The 23,574-nt window shown below is 52.2% G+C and overlaps 1 protein-coding gene across 1 annotated transcript; it reads right to left on the minus strand.

Annotated features, from left to right (window-relative positions):
- Positions 1–1,342: 1,342 nt before the first annotated feature.
- FAM20A (FAM20A golgi associated secretory pathway pseudokinase) lies at positions 1,343–13,736 on the minus strand (the record flags this gene model as incomplete). The annotated part of the gene is made up of 11 exons (XM_080356447.1): positions 1,343–1,607; positions 3,918–3,977; positions 4,069–4,150; positions 4,500–4,609; positions 4,918–5,098; positions 5,483–5,598; positions 7,076–7,168; positions 8,188–8,266; positions 8,497–8,547; positions 8,965–9,149; positions 13,426–13,736. The coding sequence occupies 11 exons, from the start codon at positions 13,734–13,736 to the stop codon at positions 1,343–1,345; spliced, it is 1,533 nt and encodes a 510-aa protein (XP_080212573.1).
- Between the last annotated feature and the right edge of the window lie 9,838 nt (positions 13,737–23,574).

Below are 23,574 nucleotides of genomic sequence, written 5' to 3' on the forward strand. Positions count from 1 at the left end.
TCACTCCCAACTTTCTCAAACATCCAAATGAGAACCTGTTAACAACAGCCGACCACGTTTGTGCCGTGGTGTTGGGACTCTGACAGGTCTGCAGTGCTGCAGGTGGATTGTGTTGAAGTTAAAGGTTCATTTGAAATGAGCTTCTAGTACGTTGCTTGTGGTGTTTGTTTTTATTTTTTGCTTAAGGAGGATAAATTGCCGACAAAGTTCTCGGCTACTTTCCCTAGGCTGTCAAAAAGCTCAGCGCAATCCAACAGTTAAAGGAAAAAGCTGTTGGAGAGCGCTTTGGTAATCGTGTTTATTCTTAAGCCTTGTCTTTGGGAGGCAAGGGGAAAACTACAGATTGAAAGATCTATGACAGCTCCCTCCTCATGCTTTTTTGGTCTCCAGTTCTTATTGTATCCCCTCAAAATGCACAGAGATGGGGCCAGGTTACCATTTCTATTTTCCAGGGAATTCTGACGAATCAAGTCATTTTAAAGCTATGAGCAGATGAGCTGAGACAGATCCCCCTCCACTCTGGCAAAATGTTTTCACCAGAAGTGTGAGTGGCTTCTTATGAATTGTAAATATAGTCAGATGCCTCTGAGCAGTTTGGTTTAGTTGTGTTCTGTGGGTTTGGTTTGTTTTTTCTCCTTGGGATCAAAGGCAACACGTACCTGCCTTTTTCTTATAACCCGAACTGGCTCTTCCACCTGTGAGACAGGTAAATGTAGGAGCAGTTTTACTGTGACATGCACAGATGGAAGCGGAGGGGACTGATCCCTGCTGAAGAGACCAAGAGACAAGGGACGGGTCTGGTGAACCCTGTGCAGATGCTCTTCAGTCTGAATCCACGTTCCAGCTTGTCTCAGTGGTGGGTACTGCCCTGGTGAGGTGGGATTGCTCTTTTCTCAAATACACAGTCTTGATTACAGAACATAGACTTAACAAGAGGAAAATTCTCTTGGCATCTCTTTATTCAGGCCTCATCCCTGGATGTAGTTGGTGTCCTTTGCCAGCAAGACCGCGATCCCATGCGGGTTCAGCAAACTAGCGGCCATGTGTTCCCCCACCCTCCCAAGGGCACGACCGAGCGTAGAACAGGAGGTATCTCTGCTTTTTCCACCAGAGCTGGTGCTCAGAGTGTAAAGATCCGCTGCATTCAGACCACAACTCCCCAGCCAAGTGCCGCAGCTTCGCTTGGGCACCCAGCACAGACGCCCAGTGCGATTCTTGAAGATCTGCAGAGTTTCCCCTCTCAGTCTCTGCAAGTGTTTGTAGGTGGAAACCACCAGCTATTCAAACCTGCCGCTTGCCTTGCAGGGGTTTTCCCTACCCCCGAGCAGGACCTAAGGGCTGTTTAGGTGGTCGGCTTCGCTCTGTCGGACGCGAGAGGCTCGGGCTGCATGGTGTCGTTGGCCACCACCTTGGCTTCTCCATACGTGTCTATGCATTTCCCGACGGCTGCCAGGACGAGCTGTAACCGTCGGTCCAGCGCCAGGAGATGGGGTTCGGTGAGGACGGGGGCCAGGCGGTCCTGGAGGAGCGATTCCCTCATCACGTCGCTGAGCCGATATTCGGCCTCAGCCAAGAGCTGGAGTCGTAGTAACGTTGTCCTCTTTATTCTAGGAAAAAACAAAATGAAAACATTAGACATCTCAATGCAAACCTTTTGTGCCATCCGAGCAAGACCCATCTGTCTGAGCCCCTTGGCAGCAGGGGAAGGAGGGAGGGCAGAGATGGGTAAAGATACTGGACAAAGAACTTTGGAACAAAAGCTTTTCCTTTCTGAAGGAAATGAACATTTTTGCAGAAAGCTCTGCTTCTTCCTTTGTTTTTCCAAGCTGCAGAGTATTTGTCCTGTAGATTTCTGTCATCAGAGAGGAAAACACGACAGAAGTTCTCAGTAATGAGTGTTTTTCCTCTGAGTCAGCAGTGACCTGCTTCCCCAGATTACTGCAGGGTGGTCCCATGTTCCCAAAGGTGACATTTATGGACTGGGGGCAGAAGGGGAGGGATGATGGAAAGGCATGAATGAGGAAAAATATCTTCCCTCGAAACTCTGAGCAAAAAGAATAACTGTGACTTTTCATCTTAAGAGGTACTGAGATTTAAATGTAATTTCGCTTTGACAGAAAGTGGGATGAAAAGCTGTAATCCTGGAACACTTCTGGGAACAAAACTCAGTATTCTGAAATCATTTGTTTAATCCTCAGCGAAAGCGTTTTGGCTTCAGCATCTCTAACGCTGAAATCAATCAGTGGTTTTAATTATCACCCTTTAAATTCTGGAAGTGAAGTAGTTTGTGTCCATGGAGCCATTCCTATTGAGCTTGAGCCAGGATTTTCAGGTGGAAAAAGGTGCGGGCAGAAACATTTTAACCAGCTCCTGAATTTGCCTTTGTGTGCCTGTTGTTTACCCAGGGCACCGACCGGGAGCAGTGACCTGGCCCTGCAGCTCCGACGGGACATGTGTGCTGTTCGGATGCCAGGGGAAGCGCTTGTTGCTGCTGCTGGGACTGGCCAAGCAGTCACTGAATTACTCCAGGTGCTGGAGCATCCCGGTGGGACGCTCGTCTCTGCTCAGGGATGTCCCGTTGTGCTGCACAAAGATGCTGTGACTGGCTGCCACCTCCACTGTGCTGGCATGGGGACAGGGGACTGAAACAGTGCCTGTCCTGGTTGAGAATCATAGAATTGGAGAATGGTTTGGAAGAGATGTTCAAAGCCCATCCAGTGCCACCCCGGCCATGAGCAGGGACATCTTCACCAGCTCAGGGTGCTCAGAGCCCCGTCCAGCCTGGCCTGGGATGTCTCCAGGGATGGTTCATCCACCACCTCTCTGGGCAACCTGGGCCAGGCTCTCACCACCCTCAGGGCCAACAATTCCTTCCTCATGTCCAGCCTGATTCTCCTTCCTTTAGTTTAAAACCATCACTCCTTGTCCCATCACAACAGGCCCTGCTAAGAAGTCTGTCCCTATCTTTCTTATAGGTCCCTTTTGCGTTAATATTCCTGTAAATTTAAAAAAATTAATAAAATGAAAGATTGGCCAAGTGCTAAGCCTGGCAGTGAGGCTTCAAATGGCTGCAGGAGCAGGGCTGAGGTGTTGCTGCTGCCGGGGAACCCTCGTGCAGAGCAGACGGAGCAGTGAACACCCAGCACGCGTGTGCTCTGCTTCTGCGGGTAAACAGCAGCTGTGTTTGCTCTGGGCCGAACGGCGCCGGGGCTCGGGGTGGAGGGCGGGATGGTCTGACCCCGTGGGGATCGGCCCAGCGGCTGCTCTGGGGCTATCACAGCTGCATGAGAACCGGGCAGAACACAAGTGTGTGCGGAGAGAATGCGGTGACTCCCCAGGCTGAGATGGGGCAGGTACAGGGAGGAAACAGGTTGGACATATCCCAAAGAGAAACCCCAGGCAAGAGCTGCCTTTTCTGTCTCTTAAATTTAACTTTCAGCTGATGATTTATGTGCCTTAATAAAAGGGGAATAAAAGATTCAAATAGTAAAATTCATGAGCTGCTCCTTAATGCCATGGGAAGAAGAAACCTGATCAACTGTATCAAAGTTCTACCAGGTTTTTGGATGGAGATTTCTGAGCTTTGTGTCAGACCAATAGCACTGATGGCACCTCATGTTGATGGGCTAAGAAGTGCCAGGAGGCACCTCTGGCAGGGTTTGATCCACAGACACTGTCTCCTGGTCTATCAGTGGAAGCTTTTACCCTTGTAAGGCCGTTTAGCTTCAACAGGAGGGACAGTTGTATGACGCTGTTGCGGGCTGCAGCACCGTGGAGCTTCAAATTCTGATATAGAAGCTTATCCCCTAAAAAGGGGATATTTCAGGGCCAAGTTGTGATTCCTAAGCTGATGGAGCCAGGCGTGGGTGACACCCAGCAGCAGTGTGTCTGGGCAGGAAGATGGGGCTGGTACTCACACGCAGCACTGCGACAGCGGGGCCAGGATGGAGGGTTCGTCGTGGGAATGGCGCCCGAACCTGGGGGTGAGCAGAGAGCGCAGAGTTTTGGTGCTGCCCACCTCCTTCCCCACCTCCTTCCCCACCGACCTGCATCTTCCCCCAGCCTCACCCTCGGGCGTTGTCCAGATGTAAGAGGAACCCATCGTCCCCAAACTTGGTGAACATCTCATAATGGTGACGGTCCATGTTCCCTGGTGAAGGGCAGACAAAGAAACAGTTTCCCATGACCAAGTCGTTTTCTAAATGATCCTGTGTTTTCTTTCAGATCTGCACAAAATCCTTGTTGCCTTGAGTCTAAGATGCTCAGAGCTGCTGCCTTCATCCCATGGCCGCCCCTGGGGAGCGTGTAGGGTGGACCTGGGGGCTCCCCCTTGCCTGCACATGAGGAGAGGGTGCACTGGCTGTGGGAGGACAGCAGCCCCCCGCAAACTGCCTCTGGAGCAGAAGGGATGGCTTTGGGAAATACCATGCTGTGTGAGGACAGACAGACTGATGCTGAAGACCCACATGGAAGGAAAGTTATTTCCCCCTTGATCATACCTATTAAGAAGTCAAATATGGCCATGTCAATGATGTTCAGCAGCCGGTTGCCGCTGCTGTAGGGGTAGATCTCCCTCACCGTGTCGCAGTAGAGCGGATTCACCTCCCACCTGCAGGAGATGGAGGAGAAGGGGGAGATGCAATTGGGGGTCGCTGTTGCCATGTCCCACCTGCACCCCAAAGCTGCTCTCCCATGCAGAGATGGAGAGGAGGAGGATTTAAATCTCCTTCCTTGTGCAGGCAGGAGACTGGAAGTCAACCCCAGCTGATGCCCAGGCATTGAGAGCTATTAGACTAATTATGGGCAGTCTCTGAACCTTGGCCTTGCTCTGCCTGGACGTGCAATTTCTGTATGTTTGTCCCCTGCTCCTTCTCCCTGCGATGCAGATGTGGGAAGCAACATCATTTACCCACTTACTCCTCTTTTCCGTCAAATGAGTAGGAGCGGATCCATGGGTTTGGGATGGAGAGTCGTGGCGCCAGGTTGAGGGACGGCAGGAAGGCGGAGAGGGACCCTTCCAGGAGGTGAGGGTTCCCACACACCGCGTACTCCGTCTTGCACATGTATGGGCACTTGGCGAAGAAGCAGACGTTGCTGGCTGGGGAGAGAAGAGAGGGGAGAACAGGGAAAGGAGTTACGATCTGCAAGAGGCTGGAAGGTGGCCTGGACTGAGATCTTCCCCATCAACCACATCATAGATGTGAAACTGCCAAGTCATGGACAACACCTGGATTCTGGTCAACGAACAGACCTGGTCCCATGGTAGGGGAAAAGTTGGGCAGGTGAGAAGATCGGGCAGATGGTTCCAGCTGGAGGCTGAGGGTCACCTCTGCTGTCACCATGGCTTTGTGCACATGTCACCCAAGGATTTAATTTCTGCTTGACAGCACGAGTCCCAGCAGTCCTGGTTGCTGGTAGATCTTGCCCTTCCCACCACGGACCAACACATCTCCCAGCCCACAGCAGCCAAGCACTTGCCTACCTGGTGAGACAAAGAACACACTCTGCAGGATCTCATTCTTGGTGACCTCCAGGATCTCCTTGGTGACGTTGATTAACCTCCCGACTGTGGGGGGAACCCTCCGGAAATCCAGGATCCTGCACAAAAAGGACAGAGGCTCAGAGCCCGTGGTGCAAAGGGACGTCACTGCACAGGAGGGGGACATGGGACAGCAGATGCTGCCCTCATGCCTTCCGCTGGTGAACCAGGGGCCTTTTGATGATTGCACACACAGGGAGTTGTTGTTTTTTTTTCTCCCAGCTTCTTTCTAGCCAGAAATAGCCAGGATCATTTTACCTTTTGGACCAAAACACAGCTGAGTTCGTATTTTGGTATTTTAATAGCTGCCGCCTGGAGCAATCTGGATGTTCTCCAGGATTCGTGTATTTTTCATAACTGGTCTCTCCCATCCCCTCACACACAAGCGGGTCCTTCAGGAGCCAGAACAGCCCTTCAGGCCCTTCTACGATGCTGGTTTGGACACAGCAAAGGATGAGTTGAGCTGGGCACAACGCGGCTGAGACAGCGGGAGGGGAGGAGGCATCACCCCACTGCGAGGCACCCACGGCCAGCTGATTCATCTCAAATATTCTTCAAAGAATCAGGGCCTGGAGCAGGAAGGCATTCGTGTCAGTGAGTGCAAAGCTGCTGTTGATGGCTGAGTCAGCAACACGGGGTGAGCAAGCTCACGTCGCGCTTTGCTCCCTGGGTAATGCCCTCTGCTCCTGAGAACCCGGCACAAAGCAGGATTTAGCCTGTCACTTATTGAGCAATGATGTTTAAAGAAAAAAAAAATATCACTTGCTTCATCTAGCATCTTTCAGCTCTAAAAACCACAAAGTGCTTCAGCAAAGCAGTCCAGCCTCATTTTCCTGGCGCTGGAGCGAGCTGAGGGGAGGTGAGTCAAGCAGAGTCGCTGTGGGGACGTAGGGGCAGAGCTGGGAATTCAGCTCTTCGCTCCCTCGCTCAGAGTTTGAGCTACAGGACTCACAGTCTAGTCCTGATTCTCACCTAAGCTGGGCTCAGGAACTGGAGCCCCTCGCCCACCATCCTCAGCAGGGATCGCTTTCCCTCCATGTTCATCGAAGGGAAGGTGGCTGCTGCCCTCCTCATCTAATAAGGCTATTAATATTTTGGATTTTATTACATGCAAAGCCTACTGGGAAGAGGTGCCATGTTAATTGCTCACTAGCTGAAGGATTGAAACTGCTTCGCCGCAGTTTATCTCAACCCAAAACGCGCCTCGATTGCAGAAGGACCATGGCACTCTCTCAGCGGGAGGGGATCCAGCTCATCTTTGCACTTGGATGCACAGGAAGGACCACATGTGACAAACACCTGAGCCGTTCCCAACCTGAGCTTCATCTGCCAGCCTGTTCCTGGGCTTCAGGTGAGAGCCAGAGCTGCCCCATCCCCAAGTATAACAATGCAGCAGCTCCCAAAAGGTGCTGCAAAGTGATCACTTATGGAAGGCCAAGCAGCTCTGCAGGGCTCAGCACAATGTTCCTCATGTCCTGAGGTTCCCCCGCCCAGGCTGTCCATGGGCAGAGGACCAGGCGCCAGGCAGGTCCTTACCTGTCCAGGTGGAAGGCAGCGATCTCAGCGTTGTGCCGCTGGAAGTCAACGAAGTAGAAAAAGTCCTCAGGTGTCTCTTCCTCTCGTTTCTGCCTGGGAGGGACCAAGGGGGTTAATGGAACCAGGCACGGCTGCCAGGCAGCCTGGGCACAAAGTGGTGGCACAAAGACAGCGCACCTGGGACCAGCCGTCATGTGCCGTCACCTGCTGTGCCAGGGGCAGCACGTGTGCCCTGTCTTGGTGCTCCATGGGTGAGGGGGATGGAAAGGCTGACCCTGGCCTTCAAAACCTTTTGTGCCAGAGTTCAGGCCCACTTAGGACAGCGTTCTGAGTGGGTCTAATGCCGGGGGATGCTACAGGCTGTGCTGCACTCCTCGCGATGCCCTCACATCCCTGAGATGGGAGCACTAGTTCATTTAATTTCATTTTCTGTCTGCACCCCAATATGTGCAGCATGTGCATTTGCAAGTACAGCCTCCCGAGCAGTCGTGTATTGCAGGAAAGCCCAGAGGTGCTGCTGAGCCCTCCTGGCTCAGCTGCCTGCATGGACACTTTCCTTCTCCTCCCAGACCTGCGGGACACCAGGCAGAGTGAATGGAACCGCAGGGGAGACGAGCCGGCTGCTTCCCACAGAACAAACCATCCCGCCGCTGCGCTGTCACCGAACGGTCCCAAGGGGCTACAAATAAGCGCAGAAGCAATTTAAAACTCCTGCTTGAGGTGACCGGGACTGATGGCTTATTTCTGGGAAATCCTCTGGGGAATCCGAGGAGAATGCAAGGTAAAACACAAAGTCAGCTGGGGGAGAGGAAGAAATGGGCAATCCCTAATGGCAAAGTGTCCCAAGGTCCTTTGCCATCTTGCATCTCTGAACTGAGACATTTCCAGCATCACTAAGCAGGGAGGGAACAGCGGGATTTACCCACGTTTGGCTCTGGGATGGCACAAAGAGCCAATGATAAGTAAAGCTTTTCAGCTGTCAGGGTAGCTGAGCGCAGGAGAGGAAAGATGCGGCTGTGGTGCGGCTGTCCCTGCCGAGGATGCTCGCACCCCACGCTGCGGGGCTCCTTGGTCCTGCGGGGGGCTCGGGGGGCTCTGCCGGTGTGCCTTACCTCATGGGCTTGAACATGGCTTTCCCAAAATCCTGGAACCTGAGGACCAGCTTCAGGTGCACACCGCTGGGCTTCACCACTTGGGGAGGAAAGGGGACTTGGTGAGGCAACGGTTACACACTTGGGCACAATTCGGTGTGTTCCCCCCTCCCAGTAAGTGCATTCCCCAGCTCCTTCCAGCTTTAATTGGAAGAAGAGCCTGGCATTGCATTTCCCTTGCTGAGGTTGGGATAGAGAGGGGTTGGGGGCTGGGGTCAGCAGAAGCGATGGTGGGGTGGGGACAGCAGGGACCCGCAGCACCGCACTCACCCTGGCTGCAGTCGCAGGCCCCCAGCAGCGCCTTCTCATCCTGGCTGTAGTCTGCAAGGGCAGGAGGAGCTGTGAGACCCGCCCCGGGCTCCCTGTCTTGCTGCTGACCACCCTGTCCCTGCCCGTCCCTGCCTGCCCCCCGACCCAGTCTGGCAGCCCCCGTGCCATTGGTGCACAAGGAGGGGTACGGTCCCCTGGTGGGGGGCTGAGCAGCAGGTTGGGATTAAACTGCCATGAAATGGGTCCCCAGCATGGCTGGCACCAAAAAATGCTGCATGAAGGGCCACAACCCGGTCCTCCCCCCACCTCAAGGTAAGGACACGGCGACCACGCAGCACAAAACCTGTTGGGATGCCAGCACATGGCTCGGGGTGTCCTCTGGTGAGTGACACCCCTGGGCTTGTTCCCAAAAGTGTCCTGGGGGGCCGGAGCCCCCAGCCCCATGCAGCTCCCCACATCCCCGTTTACCGGCGCTGATGGTGGTGAGGTCCTGCATGTCCTGGAGGAGCCGGTTGATGATGGGGCTGGCACGGGGGTAGAGCCCGTCCCGGGTGATGCCCAAATGGAACTGGAGCCAACTGGCCTCTGGCCGCAGGGGCAGAGGTGCCGCCGGTGACGTGAGGTTCAGCTCCTCCCGGTACAGCTTGTGTCGCCTGGAAGAGAGTGGTGACAGTGATGGGGATGAGCCACGGGATGGAAACCATGGCTGTGCCCAGCCCAGAGGGTGCAGGGAGCGGAGCTGGGGGTCTCAGAGTGGGTAAGGGTGCTACCCCAGGGGAAACTGTGGCAGGGAGCAATGACTGAGATGGTCAAAGGTCTCACAAATTGTGACTTCTGCCCTTTGGAAAGCAGCCTCAAGCGGGAGCACAAGGGATTCTGTTGTCTTTTCCTCGCCACATCAGGACCAGCAGAGATGTAAGGGCACAGCTGGAGTTAAACCGCACATCCAGCACCGCAAGAGCTGCCCGTGGGATGGATGAAGAGCTTCCTGGGGGACTGCAGGCTCCAGGCTGGACTTGGGGAGGGGACGTGATGTGACAGCAGGTAACCTGGGTCTTGACTGTGCAGGGAGGTGTCCAGAGAGCCGGGAGAACAACAGGGTCTCGTCTGGGGGAGTCTCCACAGAGCACTGTCTTTACAGTTGTTACTTCTTCACCTGAGTTTTTCGCTGAAGCTGGAGATCCCAGGCATGAAAAAAAATCACTAAGAGCTACAGTTTCTGTGACCAGATTCATAGCCCTCAGTCCAGTGAGCAAGGATGTTCAATGCTGTCCAGCAGCGTCCTGCCCATCTCCTCTTTAAATCAAGGCTGACCCAGCCCTTTCTTGGCAGGTGGAGCCAAAGGGGTCTCCCAGGTTCAATGATAAACCCCAAATGTCTCTCCAATTGATCAGCATTTTCCTTGACCCTGAGACCTCCACAGCCGGGCCCCACGCTTTGCTAAACTGCAACTGAAAGGTCACTTATTCCACCCGGTGGAGGAGAGAGCAATAGTTTCTGATTAACGCCGGCCGAGCTGTGTGTGGAGTAGCCGGTCCTGATAAAGGGAAAACGAAGTCCAGTTTGCACTAAAAGTGCCAAGATCCATCTGTGAAAGAAACTGGGAGCTGGGGGCTGATAACGAGCCGGGCATGAACCAGGGCTGGGATGGAGCGGCTGGAGAGAGGGAGACGCCACACAACTCACTATAGACCCAGTGCAGACCCTCAGCAAAACGCGCTCAGGGAAATACAAAAGATGAAAGGGGACTTTTCCCTGCTCTCCTTTAGTTCTTCTGCAGTTTTTTTCCACCACGAAGCCGGTGCTGGTGGCTGGGAAGTGCTCTGCCTCTTGAGTGTTACTGGGGTTTTTTTTGCTTCAAACCAGCAGGAAAGCATTGGTTGTGTTGATTTTTGCCATGATCCTTCTCCATCCCAGCAGGTTAAACAGTGTGGTTTGTCCATTCTAACCATGAGCAAGAGATGAACCTCCTGGCAGGAACGTCCTGGGAGAAATCTAGGAAAAGGAGCCAGGGAACACCTGCAGGACGGAGCAGCCCGGTCCCTCTCCTCATGTATTTGCCTTTCAGGCGGATCGGCTCAGGCGCAGCGTGAAGTCCACCTGCCCGTGGCCAGGAACGAGGGTGCCGGAGCATTTCTCCATTGAGCTGGTTTAATGTGGATGAGTTTTTGAGGCACGACCTTAACTCCCCCTCATCACGGCAAGGGGCAATAAAGTCCCCTGTGTAATTCAGAACAACAACTTAGGATTTTTCCCTAGGGAAGCTGCCTGAATATTTTACCATATTTGCTGTCCTGCCTCCCATAAACACGGGTTGTTCCCCCCCCGGGGTGGCGGTGAGCAACAGATTACTGATGGGGAAAAAAATGCAGTGGTTTTGCAAGGGGGGGCAGTTCCCAAACAGCAGCTTCTTCCCAGCCTGGTGCCCACTGGGTCCCTGACCCAGGCGAGCTGCTGCGGGGCCAGCGAGCCCCTTTTCCAGCCTTTAGACCCAAAATACAGCTGCCTCTGCTTCTCCCTTTCCTTCAGGATTCCTGAAATATTTCCCTGTAAAAGCAAAGCTCTGCGAAAGACATAATGATATAAAAGCCGGGGTCATTTCTAACTCACTATAAATAGCCCTAGGGTTGCCCCAGCTCACTGGCTGCGAGGGGCTCGGTGTGGGGTGACACTGGGGACAGCCCACCGGTGGCCACTCACCACGTGCCTCCCCCGGCACCGAACCAGTTAGAGTTTGGGGTTTTGAAACTGTTCCTTCAAGGATAAAAATAAGCTCTGGAGTTTTTAAGGGTTTTTTCTTTTTGGGATTTGAAGAGGTGTGGATGGTTTTTTTTTTGCCATTTCCTTCCTGCATCCCCATCATTCTCTCCAGCTGGTTCTGCATCCTGCAATCAAACTCTCGGTCCTAATTGAAGTGCTGGGAAAAGCGCGGTGACAGGCAGTAGCCGCCGTGGAGGTGGGACACGTGGTACCCGAAACGGGCTGCGTCCTGGGATCACTCTGTGAGCTGGCAGAGAGAAACCCACACGTTCCTGGGTGCTCTTCCCTCTTGGCAAACAGAGACAGCTCTTCCACCACCCATGTCGAAGACACAGGCTCTGCGATGCTTCTGGTGAGGCAGAAATCCTTATGTGCCCACAGCAAACAAACCATCTCACAAAACACATCAGCGCTGGCAGGTGCCGTCTTATTACATGTTTGATTTGCAGTGCCAATGGCAGGAGCGGTTCTGTGTCCCCTCGGCCCGTGCACGCTATTTGAAGGCTTTACCAGCTACTGAGCACCATATATTTCATTTCAAAGTGACTGAGGAATGATCAATACTCTGCCTCCCTTCTCCTTCCCGGAGGTGCAAAGTGAAGTTAATCAAGGGCAAACGGCACCGCAGCTTTCCTCCCGGCCACATCGTAACCAAACCTCAGAATAGAAGGCAACATGCAGCCACAGCTTTGTTGCAAATAATGGCACATTTCAACAAAGCAGGAAATAAAGCCAGGAAATGCAGACTTGTTACCAAACAGCCGGGGTTGTCCCGTCAGTGAGGCTGGTATGGGTGTGATGCCAGCGCTGCTGCCAGCACGTGGCATTGGGTGCTCAGGGCTTCTGGTGGTGCTTGAGAAGCCATCAAGTACATGCTATGAGCTGCTTCAGTTTAAATCCCTCATCCTCACCAGGTTTTGCTTGGGAAACATCCGTCTTGCTGCCAAAATCCCCGTGTCTTCAGGAGGCATTGCTCAGCGCCAAGAAGATGCACTTGAGGGGGGTCCGTGGCACTTTGGCCATGGTGTGTGTCCTCAAGGATACCCAAACCCGCCGCTCACGGACTTCAAGTGATGGGAAGAAGGATTCAACCTGCTCCAGACTGACTCAGGCAAGGGATGAGCCTTGCAGGGTGACCCCACTCAAGAACGTGGGGTGGCTCCAGGCCCTGGGTGCTGCTCTGCCCACGGAGGTCATTCTTTGGTTCCTTCCATTATCACTTCCCATCATCTCCTCCGCCAAATCATGCCTGAAACTGGAGCTGGGTGAGTCCCACAGGAATAAGGGGAATATGCATCGAAGTGGAGAAAGTGGGAACTTGGAAATCCTGCCCATGCGGCTCAGCAAGGAGCACACAGATGGTGGGAGGAGCAGGGACCAATTCTGACACTGGGAACCAAACCTGGGCAGCGGGAAAGTGCTGGGACAGGGACCTCTGCAGTGGTCCCCAGGAGATGCTGCTGTCCCTTGCAGGTGAGTCTAACGGTGGGTGGATGCAGGGAACCAGCTTCGGGGTTCAGTGCCTGGGGGCTGACTCCCCTTCTGCCCCGAGCCGAAAAGGTGGCACAGAGCAAAGGAGACCCTTGTCAATGGGAGGACCTGGCTCACAGGGTCTCACCCTGTGCCCCCGCAGCCACCTTTCCCCTCCCATGAGGATCTTACAGTGCAGCGGGAGCACCCCAGGAAGTCCCGTCCCCACAGCCCTCCCTCAGCTCAGTCCGTGGGGTTCTGGTTGTGGGGAGGGGGGTGATGGGAAGGATGGTTGGGGCACAGAGCCAGGAAACGGAGCACAAGCCGGGCTGGGGACGCGAGGGGGCACCCGGGGGGGTGTGCCCAGGCAGGGGGAGCTTGAGAAGGGGTGCCCGGGAGAGCTGCCCAGAGCGGGGTGATGGTGGGGTACCTGTGCAGGGGGAAGGTGGTAGGAGTGCCCAGAGAGAGGGGGCTCATGCAGGGAGTGCCCGGGGAGGGGGCGCCCAGGAGATTCCCGTGCAGGGGGTACCTGTGCGGGAGGTGCTTGGCGAGGGGGTGCCTGGGGGGTATCTGCGCTTGGGATGCTCATGCAGGGTGCGCCAGGGGGTGCCCATGCAGGGGGTGCCCACGGGATGCCCGGAGAGGGGGCGCTCGGGGAGGGGGTTCCCGGGGAGGGGGTGCCGTGTCGGCGGGACGCACCTGTTCCAACGAGCCGCCTTCCGCCGGTAGTAGCGCAGGGCTTCGCGGGGGCCCAGCAGCGGCTCGGCGGGGCCCGGCGGGGCGGCGGCGCGGTACAGCGGGTGGGCGAAGAGGCGCCGCAGCGCGGAGGCTGCGCGGGCGCGGGGCGGGGGGGCGGCGGGCGCGGGGCGGCGGCGGCGACAGGGACAGCCCGGGACTTCCCCCGCCAGCTCCCGCCGCGCCCGCGGCCAGAGGTGGAAGTAGAGATCGGCCGCCAGCAGCGCTCCGAGCAGCAGCAGCACAACCGGGCGGTCCCGGCGCGGCCCCGGCATGGCCGGTGCGGGGAACCGGCAGCCGCGGGCACAGGGACAGCTCCAGGTGCGGGGAGCAGCCGGCGCCGCCGCCGCCTCCCCGGGCCAGAGCGCACGGGGGAGCTCGAGTGGCGGAGCCGGGGGGTTGCGGGCACCTCGGGGCGGAGACCGGGCAGGGCGGGCGATCGGGGAGCGGCCGGGGCGGGGGGATCGGGGATGGGGAACGGGGTGAAGGGAGCCCGGGGGGCCCGGGCAGGGCTCGGGGTGCGGACACGGGCTGTCCCCGAGACCCAGCCGAGCGGCCCCGGGCTCTGCCGCCCGTCCCTTCGCAGCGGCCCGAGCCGCCCGGGCTCCCCCCGGCTGCCCGCACCCCTCGGATCCCCCAGCGGGGCTTTGCCCCCGCTCCCCAAAGCGGAGAGTCCACCCGGCCAAAACCTGTGGCAGGAGCTGGGAGCTGGCGAGTGTCGCTGCCGCAGGTGACTTGGGGCGGTGTTTGAGTCGGGGTGTGGGGACGAGGGGCTCAAACACCCCCGGGGGTCTTCGGGTGGACCCCAGCCCTGGATCTGGGATTGCAGCCCTTCTGCGATGCTCTTCAGCACATGCTTCAGACTCTGCTTTTATTTTCTTAATTACAAAAAAAAAATATAGCGGAGGAAACTCCTCCCTGCAGTTGCTGGGGGAGGCTTGGCGGTGGGGATATGCTTGGGCTGGGACCCGGGAGAACCCAGCGAGGAACAGGTTGAGGAGCACCAGGCCAAGGGAGGGAAACGGAGGAGAAACTGGCTGTAAACAAAGGGAACGTGACTAGACTAGCCAGGCTCCAGCACTCTGCTCCGGAGAGAACAGAAAATAAACTGCAGAAAGAGGGAAAAGTCAATTGTGTTTTCAGCTGGCTGGAGCAGAGTTCAGTTTGCATGCAGAACCTCAAAGGGGAGCTCCGGGAATTGTGCTGGGATGGGGGTTTTGGGGCCATGCGAACAGGCAGCAGTGGAGCTTTGTTGGCCAAGCATCTGTCCCACCAGCTTTAGCACTGATCCTGCTGATACCAAAGGAGAGAAGGTGCTTTCAGGACATAAAATGGGGTGTAAAGAGAGGAAAAATAATCAGCTCTCTGGCCACGTTGCTTAGGAGAAAGCAGAGGGGTGTTGGGCTGCAGGAACGCGTTCTGCGCGGGGACACCCAGGTCCTCAGCTCTTCCATGGGCTGGGCAGCTTGGCAGCTTCCCCAGGCCAGCGTCATCCTAAGCCCAATAATAAGCAGCGGCCTGGGACTGACAATAGGATTCTTCTTTTTTTTTTAATTTTAAAAAAGATGAGATTAACCAGCTGAAGTTAACAACAAACTCTGGATTTCAACAAACCCGAATGAATCACCAGGAACAAACCCTGTTCTGCGGCCGTCAGCCCTCTGAAGAGCACTCATTGGCTCACTTCAAACTTAAAGAGCAACTTTTGACAAACACTCCATCAAAAAACTGGCTAATACTTGCTTCTCTCTTAATCCTCCTTGAGCTGTTTCCCCATTGCTAATCTATCCCAGAAACCATTATTAAATCTTTCCTGGTTTGCAACATTAATTCTGAGCAAATGCACCAGGAACAAAACATCAGCTGGGCCTGTGTCTTTGTGTCATTTGCATGCTCCACGGGAAGATTGTTTCGCTTCTAATGAGACTAATTAAAAAGAAACAAAAAATAATAAATCAATCCCATTAATCTGTAATAAATGGAAGCACTATGGTCCTTCCCAAAGCGTTAGTGACTGCCAGCTCCTAACATGCTGGAATGCAAAATCGCTCCTACTGTAAAATCGTGGGATCATAGAACAGTTTGGGTTGGAGGGACCTTCAAAGTTCATTGAATCCACCACCCGGCCATGAGCAGGGACATCTTCACCAGCTCAGGTTGCTCAGAGCCCCGTCCAGCCTGGCCTGGGATGTCTCCAGGGATGGGGCATCCACCACCCCTCCTTGTAAAACATCTCTTCCTCATGTCTGGGTTGAATCTCCCCCCCTTTAGTTCAAAGCCATCACCCCTTGTCCTACCGCAGCAGGTCCTGCTAAAAAGTCTGTCCCCAGCTTTTTTGTATTCCCCTTTTAAGCACAGAAAGGCCTCAATTAGGTCATCCCAGAGCTTTCTCTTCTCCAGGCTGAACACCCCAACCCTCTCAGCCTGTCCCCATAGGAAACATCCCTCAGCATGTCCCCATGTTCTGTTTTCTGGGTCTGTTCTCTCTGTTCTGGGCTGTACTGGGGGTCGAGCAGCCCCTGCGGTCCAGGGCTGGGAGGTAAATCCCGCATCGCAGCCCCAGGCTCCGCAGGGCTCATCCCAGCAGACTGCGCCGGGTGGACGTGTTCCTAAAATTAACCTGTAAAAAGTGTTTTGATAGGATGCTGACAGCTAAAGCGGAATCAAATTATCGTTTGGAATTGCCATGAGATAATTGGCCTCATTTACTATTTTAAGATTAAAAAAAAAGGCTCCCTCTTCTCCCTCTTCCAGACAACTGCAATGGAGAAATATTCAGACGTAGATGATGTCCCCAAACATATCATTAAAGCTTTAAATAAATGTATGATGACATCTCCTGCTAAGAAAGACTTCTTTTGTATTTCAGATAGGAACCAGCCAGGTCATTTTCAATGTCATTTTTTAATAAACAAAAGAGATTCCTCTTTTTTTCCAGGCACACAACTTAAAATATTTGGAGATGTAAGTATGTAATTTGAATTCTTTCACACATTATTGATTTAAAAATAATCTTCCTTAGAAATGCCTCTTACTTGCCAAAAGGTAAATGCTTCTGTCTGCTGTGTTGTCTGTTTTATTCTACTTGAACAGCTACAGAGCTCACCCAGTCCCACCCTGCAGATTGTCATGTTTGTAAAAGGGAGAAAGAGATGAGAACTGTCCCTTTCTCACTCTCTCATTAATTACAAGGATTAAACGCCAAGGCAGCTACACAGTATTACGAAGGAAATAAAAATATGAATTGGAGGAGCCAAGTTCTGCATTTGCTGCCTCACTGTCCCGATGTATCCGAGCCCATCGCACCCACTCCCAGACCCAAACCCCTCACATGGCAGCAAAACAATCACCCGCAGAGCAAAACAATCTGTTCTTGTGATAAACCTGAGTGGTATTTTGGGTAAATACTACACTTATCTGCTGAAGGCACTGCACGTGTTATTGAGAAATGGAAACTGAGTAAATTATCCTGACCCCATTCATTTTCTGATTCATTTCAAAGTTGCTTTCTTATTTGAAAAAATCTACACCTAAAGTTGAATAGGAAGACTCTTACTTTTCTCACTGTTCTGTGGGCTCATTATATCTTCATCTCACCATTGTAACAGCAAAAGCGTGAAATTAATTTTCTTTTGTTTTTCTCAGTAAGTCGCTGTTTGTCTAGCGCAAGCAACATTATGTCTGTGCTGATGTGTCAGACGTTAAAAATACCGTGAGACCGTTTGATGAGCAGTGAGGCTTTTGTAAAATTATAGATCTTGAAGGGACTTTATCTTGCCATCTGGATTTCACAGCTCTTTAGATCCCCCTTTGCTGCTGCAAAGCACCCGCAGTGCAGGCAGGGGGAGGAGCCACGGCCAGGGGGAGGAGCCACAGCTGGGGAGGAGCCATAAATGGGCAGTCCCACCCAGTGGGCGTGGTCAGGAAGGGCCAATCAGGGAGCGGTGCTGCCTATAAAAGCTCTGCATGTGGGCAACTGGAGAGATTGGGGGTAGTTGGTTCTTGTTACCTAAGGCTTGTGTCCCAGCCTGGGCACCTATTAAAAGGGAGTGTTTAGAGATGTGCAAAGTGGGAATGAGGTCTGGAGCCTCCTTTGCTGCAGGGCAGGTGAGAGATGCCCCAGGTATGACACCCCCTGATGCTTCCCCCATCCAAGGTAGCAGCAGCTCCCACCAGCTCGTGGGTTCATTCTCCTCCTCCACTCTTCTGGCTGCTCCTCAAGACTTATCCCCTTGGCCTGGGAAAGCTCTGAGCTGCTCTGGGCTCAGGAGGCCTGGAGGTTCCCACCCTACTTGGCAACTAACTTTTGCACGCTAAGCACAAACAAGACAAAACCACCTCCATGGTCCAGGAGGGCAGCTGTTGTGTGCTGGGGCTGTTCCTAAGCTGTCTCCTCCAGCACAGCTTTGCTGTTCCTCCCTCACCTCTCTCCTTCTGAGCATCTTTGAAGCTGGTATGTGTATTTAGAGCAAAACCTTGGGTGGCTGTGGCAGGTTCGCATGATCGATCCCAACACCAAACCATCCCATCCCAGGATGGTGAGCAGGTCCTGAAACCTCATGGGGTCTGAGAAGTTTCCAGCTGCTCTCCTCTGATGTCTGTCTGGTGGACACCAACCCTTGGAACCTTAAAAAGGTCTGTACCAAGCAGAGCTCGTGGGGAAAGGTGGTGGTGACCTGCACATGTGCAGGGCTGACTGTTCTCATTGCTGCCACTCTGTCCCGTGCAGTGCGGGTGACATGGGACTGTTTGTCTTGGAGGTGCTGAGATAGACTGGAAACCAGCACTGATCTCTGAAGCAACACTGGGGGTGTTGGACTGTCCAGCCAGTGGCTCAGCTTGCCTTGAGTTCACAAGATCTGATTTCTGACATAGTACAAACAAACCCGTCGTCCCCAGCAGTCAGACTCGCTGGCTGGCGTCACCTCTGCCGGGGACGGGAACAGCGTGTCGGTGTCGCTGGAGGTTAAATCACAGCAAATCACATTTCTTGTCTGCAAATGGGCTGCACACGTGCTTTCTTTAATCAGTATTTAGTTTGTTGAATTACTTTTATTGGTAGTTAACTGTGTGATGGTCTCAGTGGAACAGCTGGTCCATGATTTGAAAAGAATATTCTTCAACCCTTGCTGAGTGCAATTATTTTTGGATACAAGTGGAGTCTTTAGAGCCATTAAGAAGATAAAACACAGATTGTTTGCAGAGATTTTTTTATTATTATTTTAATGGCTTTCAAAGAGAGGAACTTTTATTATTTTTTCTATTGTTAGCAGACAGTGCAGTGGAACCCAAGCAGAAGGGCTGGGAAGAGACACAGATGTTCCCTTTGCCACTGGCTGGGCTGCTGGGCATCCAAACCCAGGGCAGAGGGTTTGAACCTCCCTCCAAAGCTGCCGTGACGTTTCCCAGATCTTGCAGTAGCTCATCTGCCCACTGGTTTCTTAGCAAAACCACTGAGGGCTGGTGTGGGACTCCCTATATAATGATTTAAAAGCATGTCAGTGGATGGGACAATGACAAAACAGAGGAAATTAAGGACTTTGTACTTTCTTCCATTGATGGGGAAAATCATAGGCAGATCCCAAACCTCTGACTCCCAGCCCAGCACCAGCTCATCCAGACCACAAAAGAAAATAGGCAATCTCCATTTTTGGAGCATGGTGGGTTGTGGTAGCAACTGGGACACCCTTATCCTCAAGAGTAAGAGTATGTATTCTCTCTCTCTCTCTCTCCCAAAAAAAAAGCATTAATTTATCAGTAGATAATAAGTTATCTCATTATTTAAATGGAGTTTGTACGTTATGCCCCTTCACGAAGGAGGCTGGCTGACTTCTCTTTGTCTGCAAGAAGAGTGCTTTAGATTATTTAGAGGAAACTACACAATCTTGGCTGCAGTTTGCTATTATGATTGCAGAGCTTGTCCCAGTGAAAACCACAGGCAGAGAGGCTGTAAAATTATGGCTGTCTCTTTAGTGGGAAGATAAAGCGAAACTGTTAAAGCAGGTAAGGATTGGATTATTTTAGTTTATACTGGGGACATGTTTTTGTCGACTTAGTCTCCCAAACTTCAGTCTGAAGTCAACAATGCACTTATTTGGGTTGGGAATTAGTAACAAGTTTCAAAAGGAAGGCCTATACCTAATAATAATAATAATAATAAATCAGTGTTTCATTCCAGCACCTCTGTATACATTGATTTTCTTTTTTAATGCCCTTGTGTTTCAAAACTGCAAGGGCAAGAAAAGACTCAGTCACAAACATTATTCAGTATTGTTGGTTATACTGAGGGGAGGAAAACCCTTACAACTTCAATACATAATTAAAAATGTCTAATAAAAAGCACTAGTAAATTAGGTGATCAACAGCAAATGGCAGAGCAGCATCTGTTGCTTCCCACTAGGTAAGGATGCTGCAGGTGTGTGGATAATGCAATATCAGCTGGGGGGGAAGATCCTTGTCCTGGGCACCCTTTGTGCTGCCACCTCCCTGCTCTGCTCTTACTTCCCCCCACCCACCCCATTTTTGGTGGTGTTTGTATTTGTTTTCCCCTTCCTGACTGTATGAATCTCTGCTGCTCACTGGGGTCATTCTAACCTTGCCTTGGTGCTGGTGGCTGATGGGAACGGGCTGTTTGGCAATAACTCTTCTCAGGGAGCGCTCTTGGTGGACATAGTATTCAGTAATAAAAGTAATGATTTTGGAACAGTGCACTTGTGTAGGGAGCTACGCCACAAGAATTTATTAAATGGTTTATTCTGCAATAAATGCAACATAAATTGAAAAAAAAAGAAGTCAGGACAAATGGAGGAGCGGGGAAGGACCTCAAGAGGACAACTGCTCCGTTCCCAACGATGCCAGAGTACATATGTTTGCTGGATCTGGGTAATCAAGACCCGGGTTGACTGCCTGCGGCTCATCCAGTGTTCTTGCCATGAGAACAGCTTGAATGATTTGGTCCTTAACTGCTTGTCAGCTTTGCTTCCTGTTTTCTCACTTTGTTGGAAGTCAACAGTAATGTTGAGGGTTTTTTTTTGCTAGTGGGATGTAAAATAAGGAGAACCAGTGAATTTCTTGCACAAGCAGAGAATTAGCGCCCTGCCGAAGAGCTGCGGAGCCTGCGTGTGTTCGCGCAGGAGGATCCTCTATCTGTCTTCAGCACAGTTGTGTTCAGATCAAATTAAGATGCAATTATGGCACTGGGACTTCATGTAGGTTAAAATGGCTTTGTATAAAACGCCCCCAGCATTGCAAACATGGGTTCTTGAGTCAGAATGGCGATCTTTGACTTAACCTGCCCTCTAGCCCAGCTTTAGGGGTCAGTTACTGTGTAGGGATTAGTTGATCCCAAGGCAGACACAGAAAACTCACTGTCTTGCTGCAGAACGAGCAATAAAATATTTTTTTGAAGCAAGAAAATAATCAGGGTGGTTTTAATGAGGCTCAGAAAGAAGACTCTCTTATCAGCACAAAATTCAGCTGTTATTCAACTCATTCCTCCTTATTAACCCTTAGTGACCACCCATGGGTGAGCACTCAGTCTTTTCCAACCAAAATGATTCTGTGACTCTGTGGTACAAACCATTTCCTCCATCAGCATCTGGGAGGTGATGGGTGAGCCCTGGTGTAAGTGGGGGACAGGGACCTGTGGTCAGCACATGGGACGCCCCTGGCTGGGTGCTCATCATGCATTTCTCTACCAGCATCAGTTCAGCACCGTGTGGGTGGGTATGGATTCTGCCTGGGGGGGCGCTGCCGGAGCGGATTTCTAATTATAGCTAATTGCAGGGTTGATACACTCTGGATTTGGTCTGATACAAGTCAAACGATTTCCTGTTGTTCAGCACTTTGCAGACACATACCCAGAGGCACCAAGAGGGACGTGTTTTCTGAAAGCATCCAGCTGGGCAAACACACGCTCTTCCTCTTCCTTCCCATGTACAGACCTTGCTGGAGCAAAACGCCCACGGCAGCCTGGCTCTGTGGTCTGGGGCGATGCTGACTCTGTATGTTATTTAACAGTGTAGAGGTCTCTGAACCAGGTGAAATGGTCTGGTTTAGTTAAGCTGAGGGCTCCTGGGAGGACCAGGGTCCTTGGCCATGCTGAGCCCTTTTCCATCCCCAAAACACCGCAGAGAAGGTCCCTGGCAGTGAGGGTGAATGGAGCTGGGCTGGCCCTTGTCTCAGGTGAAGTCTGGAGTGTCACCCATCACAAATATCTCCAAATTATCAAACCTGCATCTCTGTTCAGTTATTGGGTGAAACATTTTGGGTTGTGTTGGAGAGCAGCTCATACGAGATGTTTTCATGGCTATTTCTGATCTTAAAACCAATGAGTCCCTGAATTGCTATCCAAACCCAGAAAAACATCCTTGTAGCTACGCTGGCATTTATCACATAAAGATGTACCCAAGTGTATCTAAGCACGAAGTCTGCATTATCAGACCTTTGGAGATTACTTTTATCGTCTTCCCTCTATTAAATATAGCTCAGCTCTGCTGCCTTGAACATGAATAAAATTTGCTGGCTATTCCTTCTAGGAATCATCCATTAAGTATTTTTAAAATGCTGTTCAGCGATGTGTTTGCCCCGTGTTTGTGCTCGATGGGATCGCTGTTGCGTAATCCACAGTGTTCCCTGTGCATGATGATTATTTTTTGGCTGATTTATGTAGGAAGTAACCTTCACTGCTTCACCACTTTTTTAATGTATTTTAACAAATCTGAACACGTGGCGGATTCTGTTATCTCGAGCTGTGGGGTTTTGCCCTTGGCTGGAAGTGTGGACAAGGTCAGAGGGAGGGAGATGGTGGTTTCTCTGGCTGGAGATGCTGGTTGATGGCTCTGCGGGATTGCTTTGCACAGTTCCCTCTGAAGAACAGCAGCTGGGTGATGCTGATGGGGTTGGGGGATCAAAAGGTGGTACCTGGATTTCAGCAGACAAAGGTCAGGGTCGGGGGACCACAGCTCAGCATCCCACTGGAGGAAGTATGCTCTGCTCATCTCCTCCACAGGAGACCCCCCAAAGGGAGGACGAGACACACATATCCAGTGTTAAATGGCATATGACTCAAGGAAAAAAGAAGAAAAATCATGCCTCTTTATTACACAGATTTATCTAGCTGTGCCGGGGCCTGACAACCACCACCAGATGCTCATCTTCTCAGTTGCTTTATTGGATTCTGGGACATCCTGGTAATTGCCATAAGTGGGAGATGATTCCCCAGCGTCTGGCATGTGTTAATACTGATTCAGAGCGCTTATCAGTCCACTTAAGGAAAGAGCGTACGTGCTCCGTCTGCAGTCAGAGGCAGCCTGGTAAATTCTGAAGGATCAACATTTGATCCTATCTTTTTTTTCCCTTCAAATTGCTGCTGAATGACTGAGTCCTCACCACCGGACCCTGCTGCAGCTTGGACAGTTAAAGGTGCAGAGGCATTGCCCAGATGTTATCCCCTTTTCTGGCGATGGGTAGGAAGGTGCTGTCTTGTTTCCCCCAGCCTCGCCCCCAGGGGGTATTTCAGGAGCTGCCGAAACACCAACATGTCCCAACAGAAATCTTCCAACAAATTAAAACTACTTCTGTTGGGTTTGTTGTTGTTGTTTCAGGTTCAAACTGCCTGTTCCCTTTGTGGCTGGCTGCAGATATTGATGAGCACAGCTGCTTGGATGCTACTCAGCTGGATGGCTTTTAAGGGAGGAGAGAGCAGTATGTGGAGGTCTCTGGGGGCAGTGGAATCTCAGGCAGGTGGGTTTCCCTGCTCAGCTCAGAGTGAGGAAAAGGGAGGAATAAAACCAGCTAAAAGCAGATATTTCAGTAATTGCTCCAAAGGTGCTGTTTTCATTCCAGGTAGGAATGAAAAACACAGGGTTTAGGCAGCTTTAAGAATTTTTGTTCCCACTTCCTTCCTCTGAGGAGCCTGACAGCGTTGGGTCAAAAATGAGAGTTGATGCTGGTGTGTGTGCAGCAACGCTGGTGACCTCCTGTGTTCCAGCAGAGCTGGGGAGGTTTTCGAGGGAAACAATGGTGCAAAAGGGTCTGTTTAAACAGGGGAATGAAATGTTTCCCTGCGTCGCTCCTGGCTGAGGAATGCTGTTGGGTTTTGAACAGTATGCG

This window comes from Nesoenas mayeri (genome assembly GCF_963082525.1).
Source record: "Nesoenas mayeri genome assembly, chromosome: 19".
Taxonomy (NCBI): Eukaryota; Metazoa; Chordata; class Aves; order Columbiformes; family Columbidae; genus Nesoenas; species Nesoenas mayeri.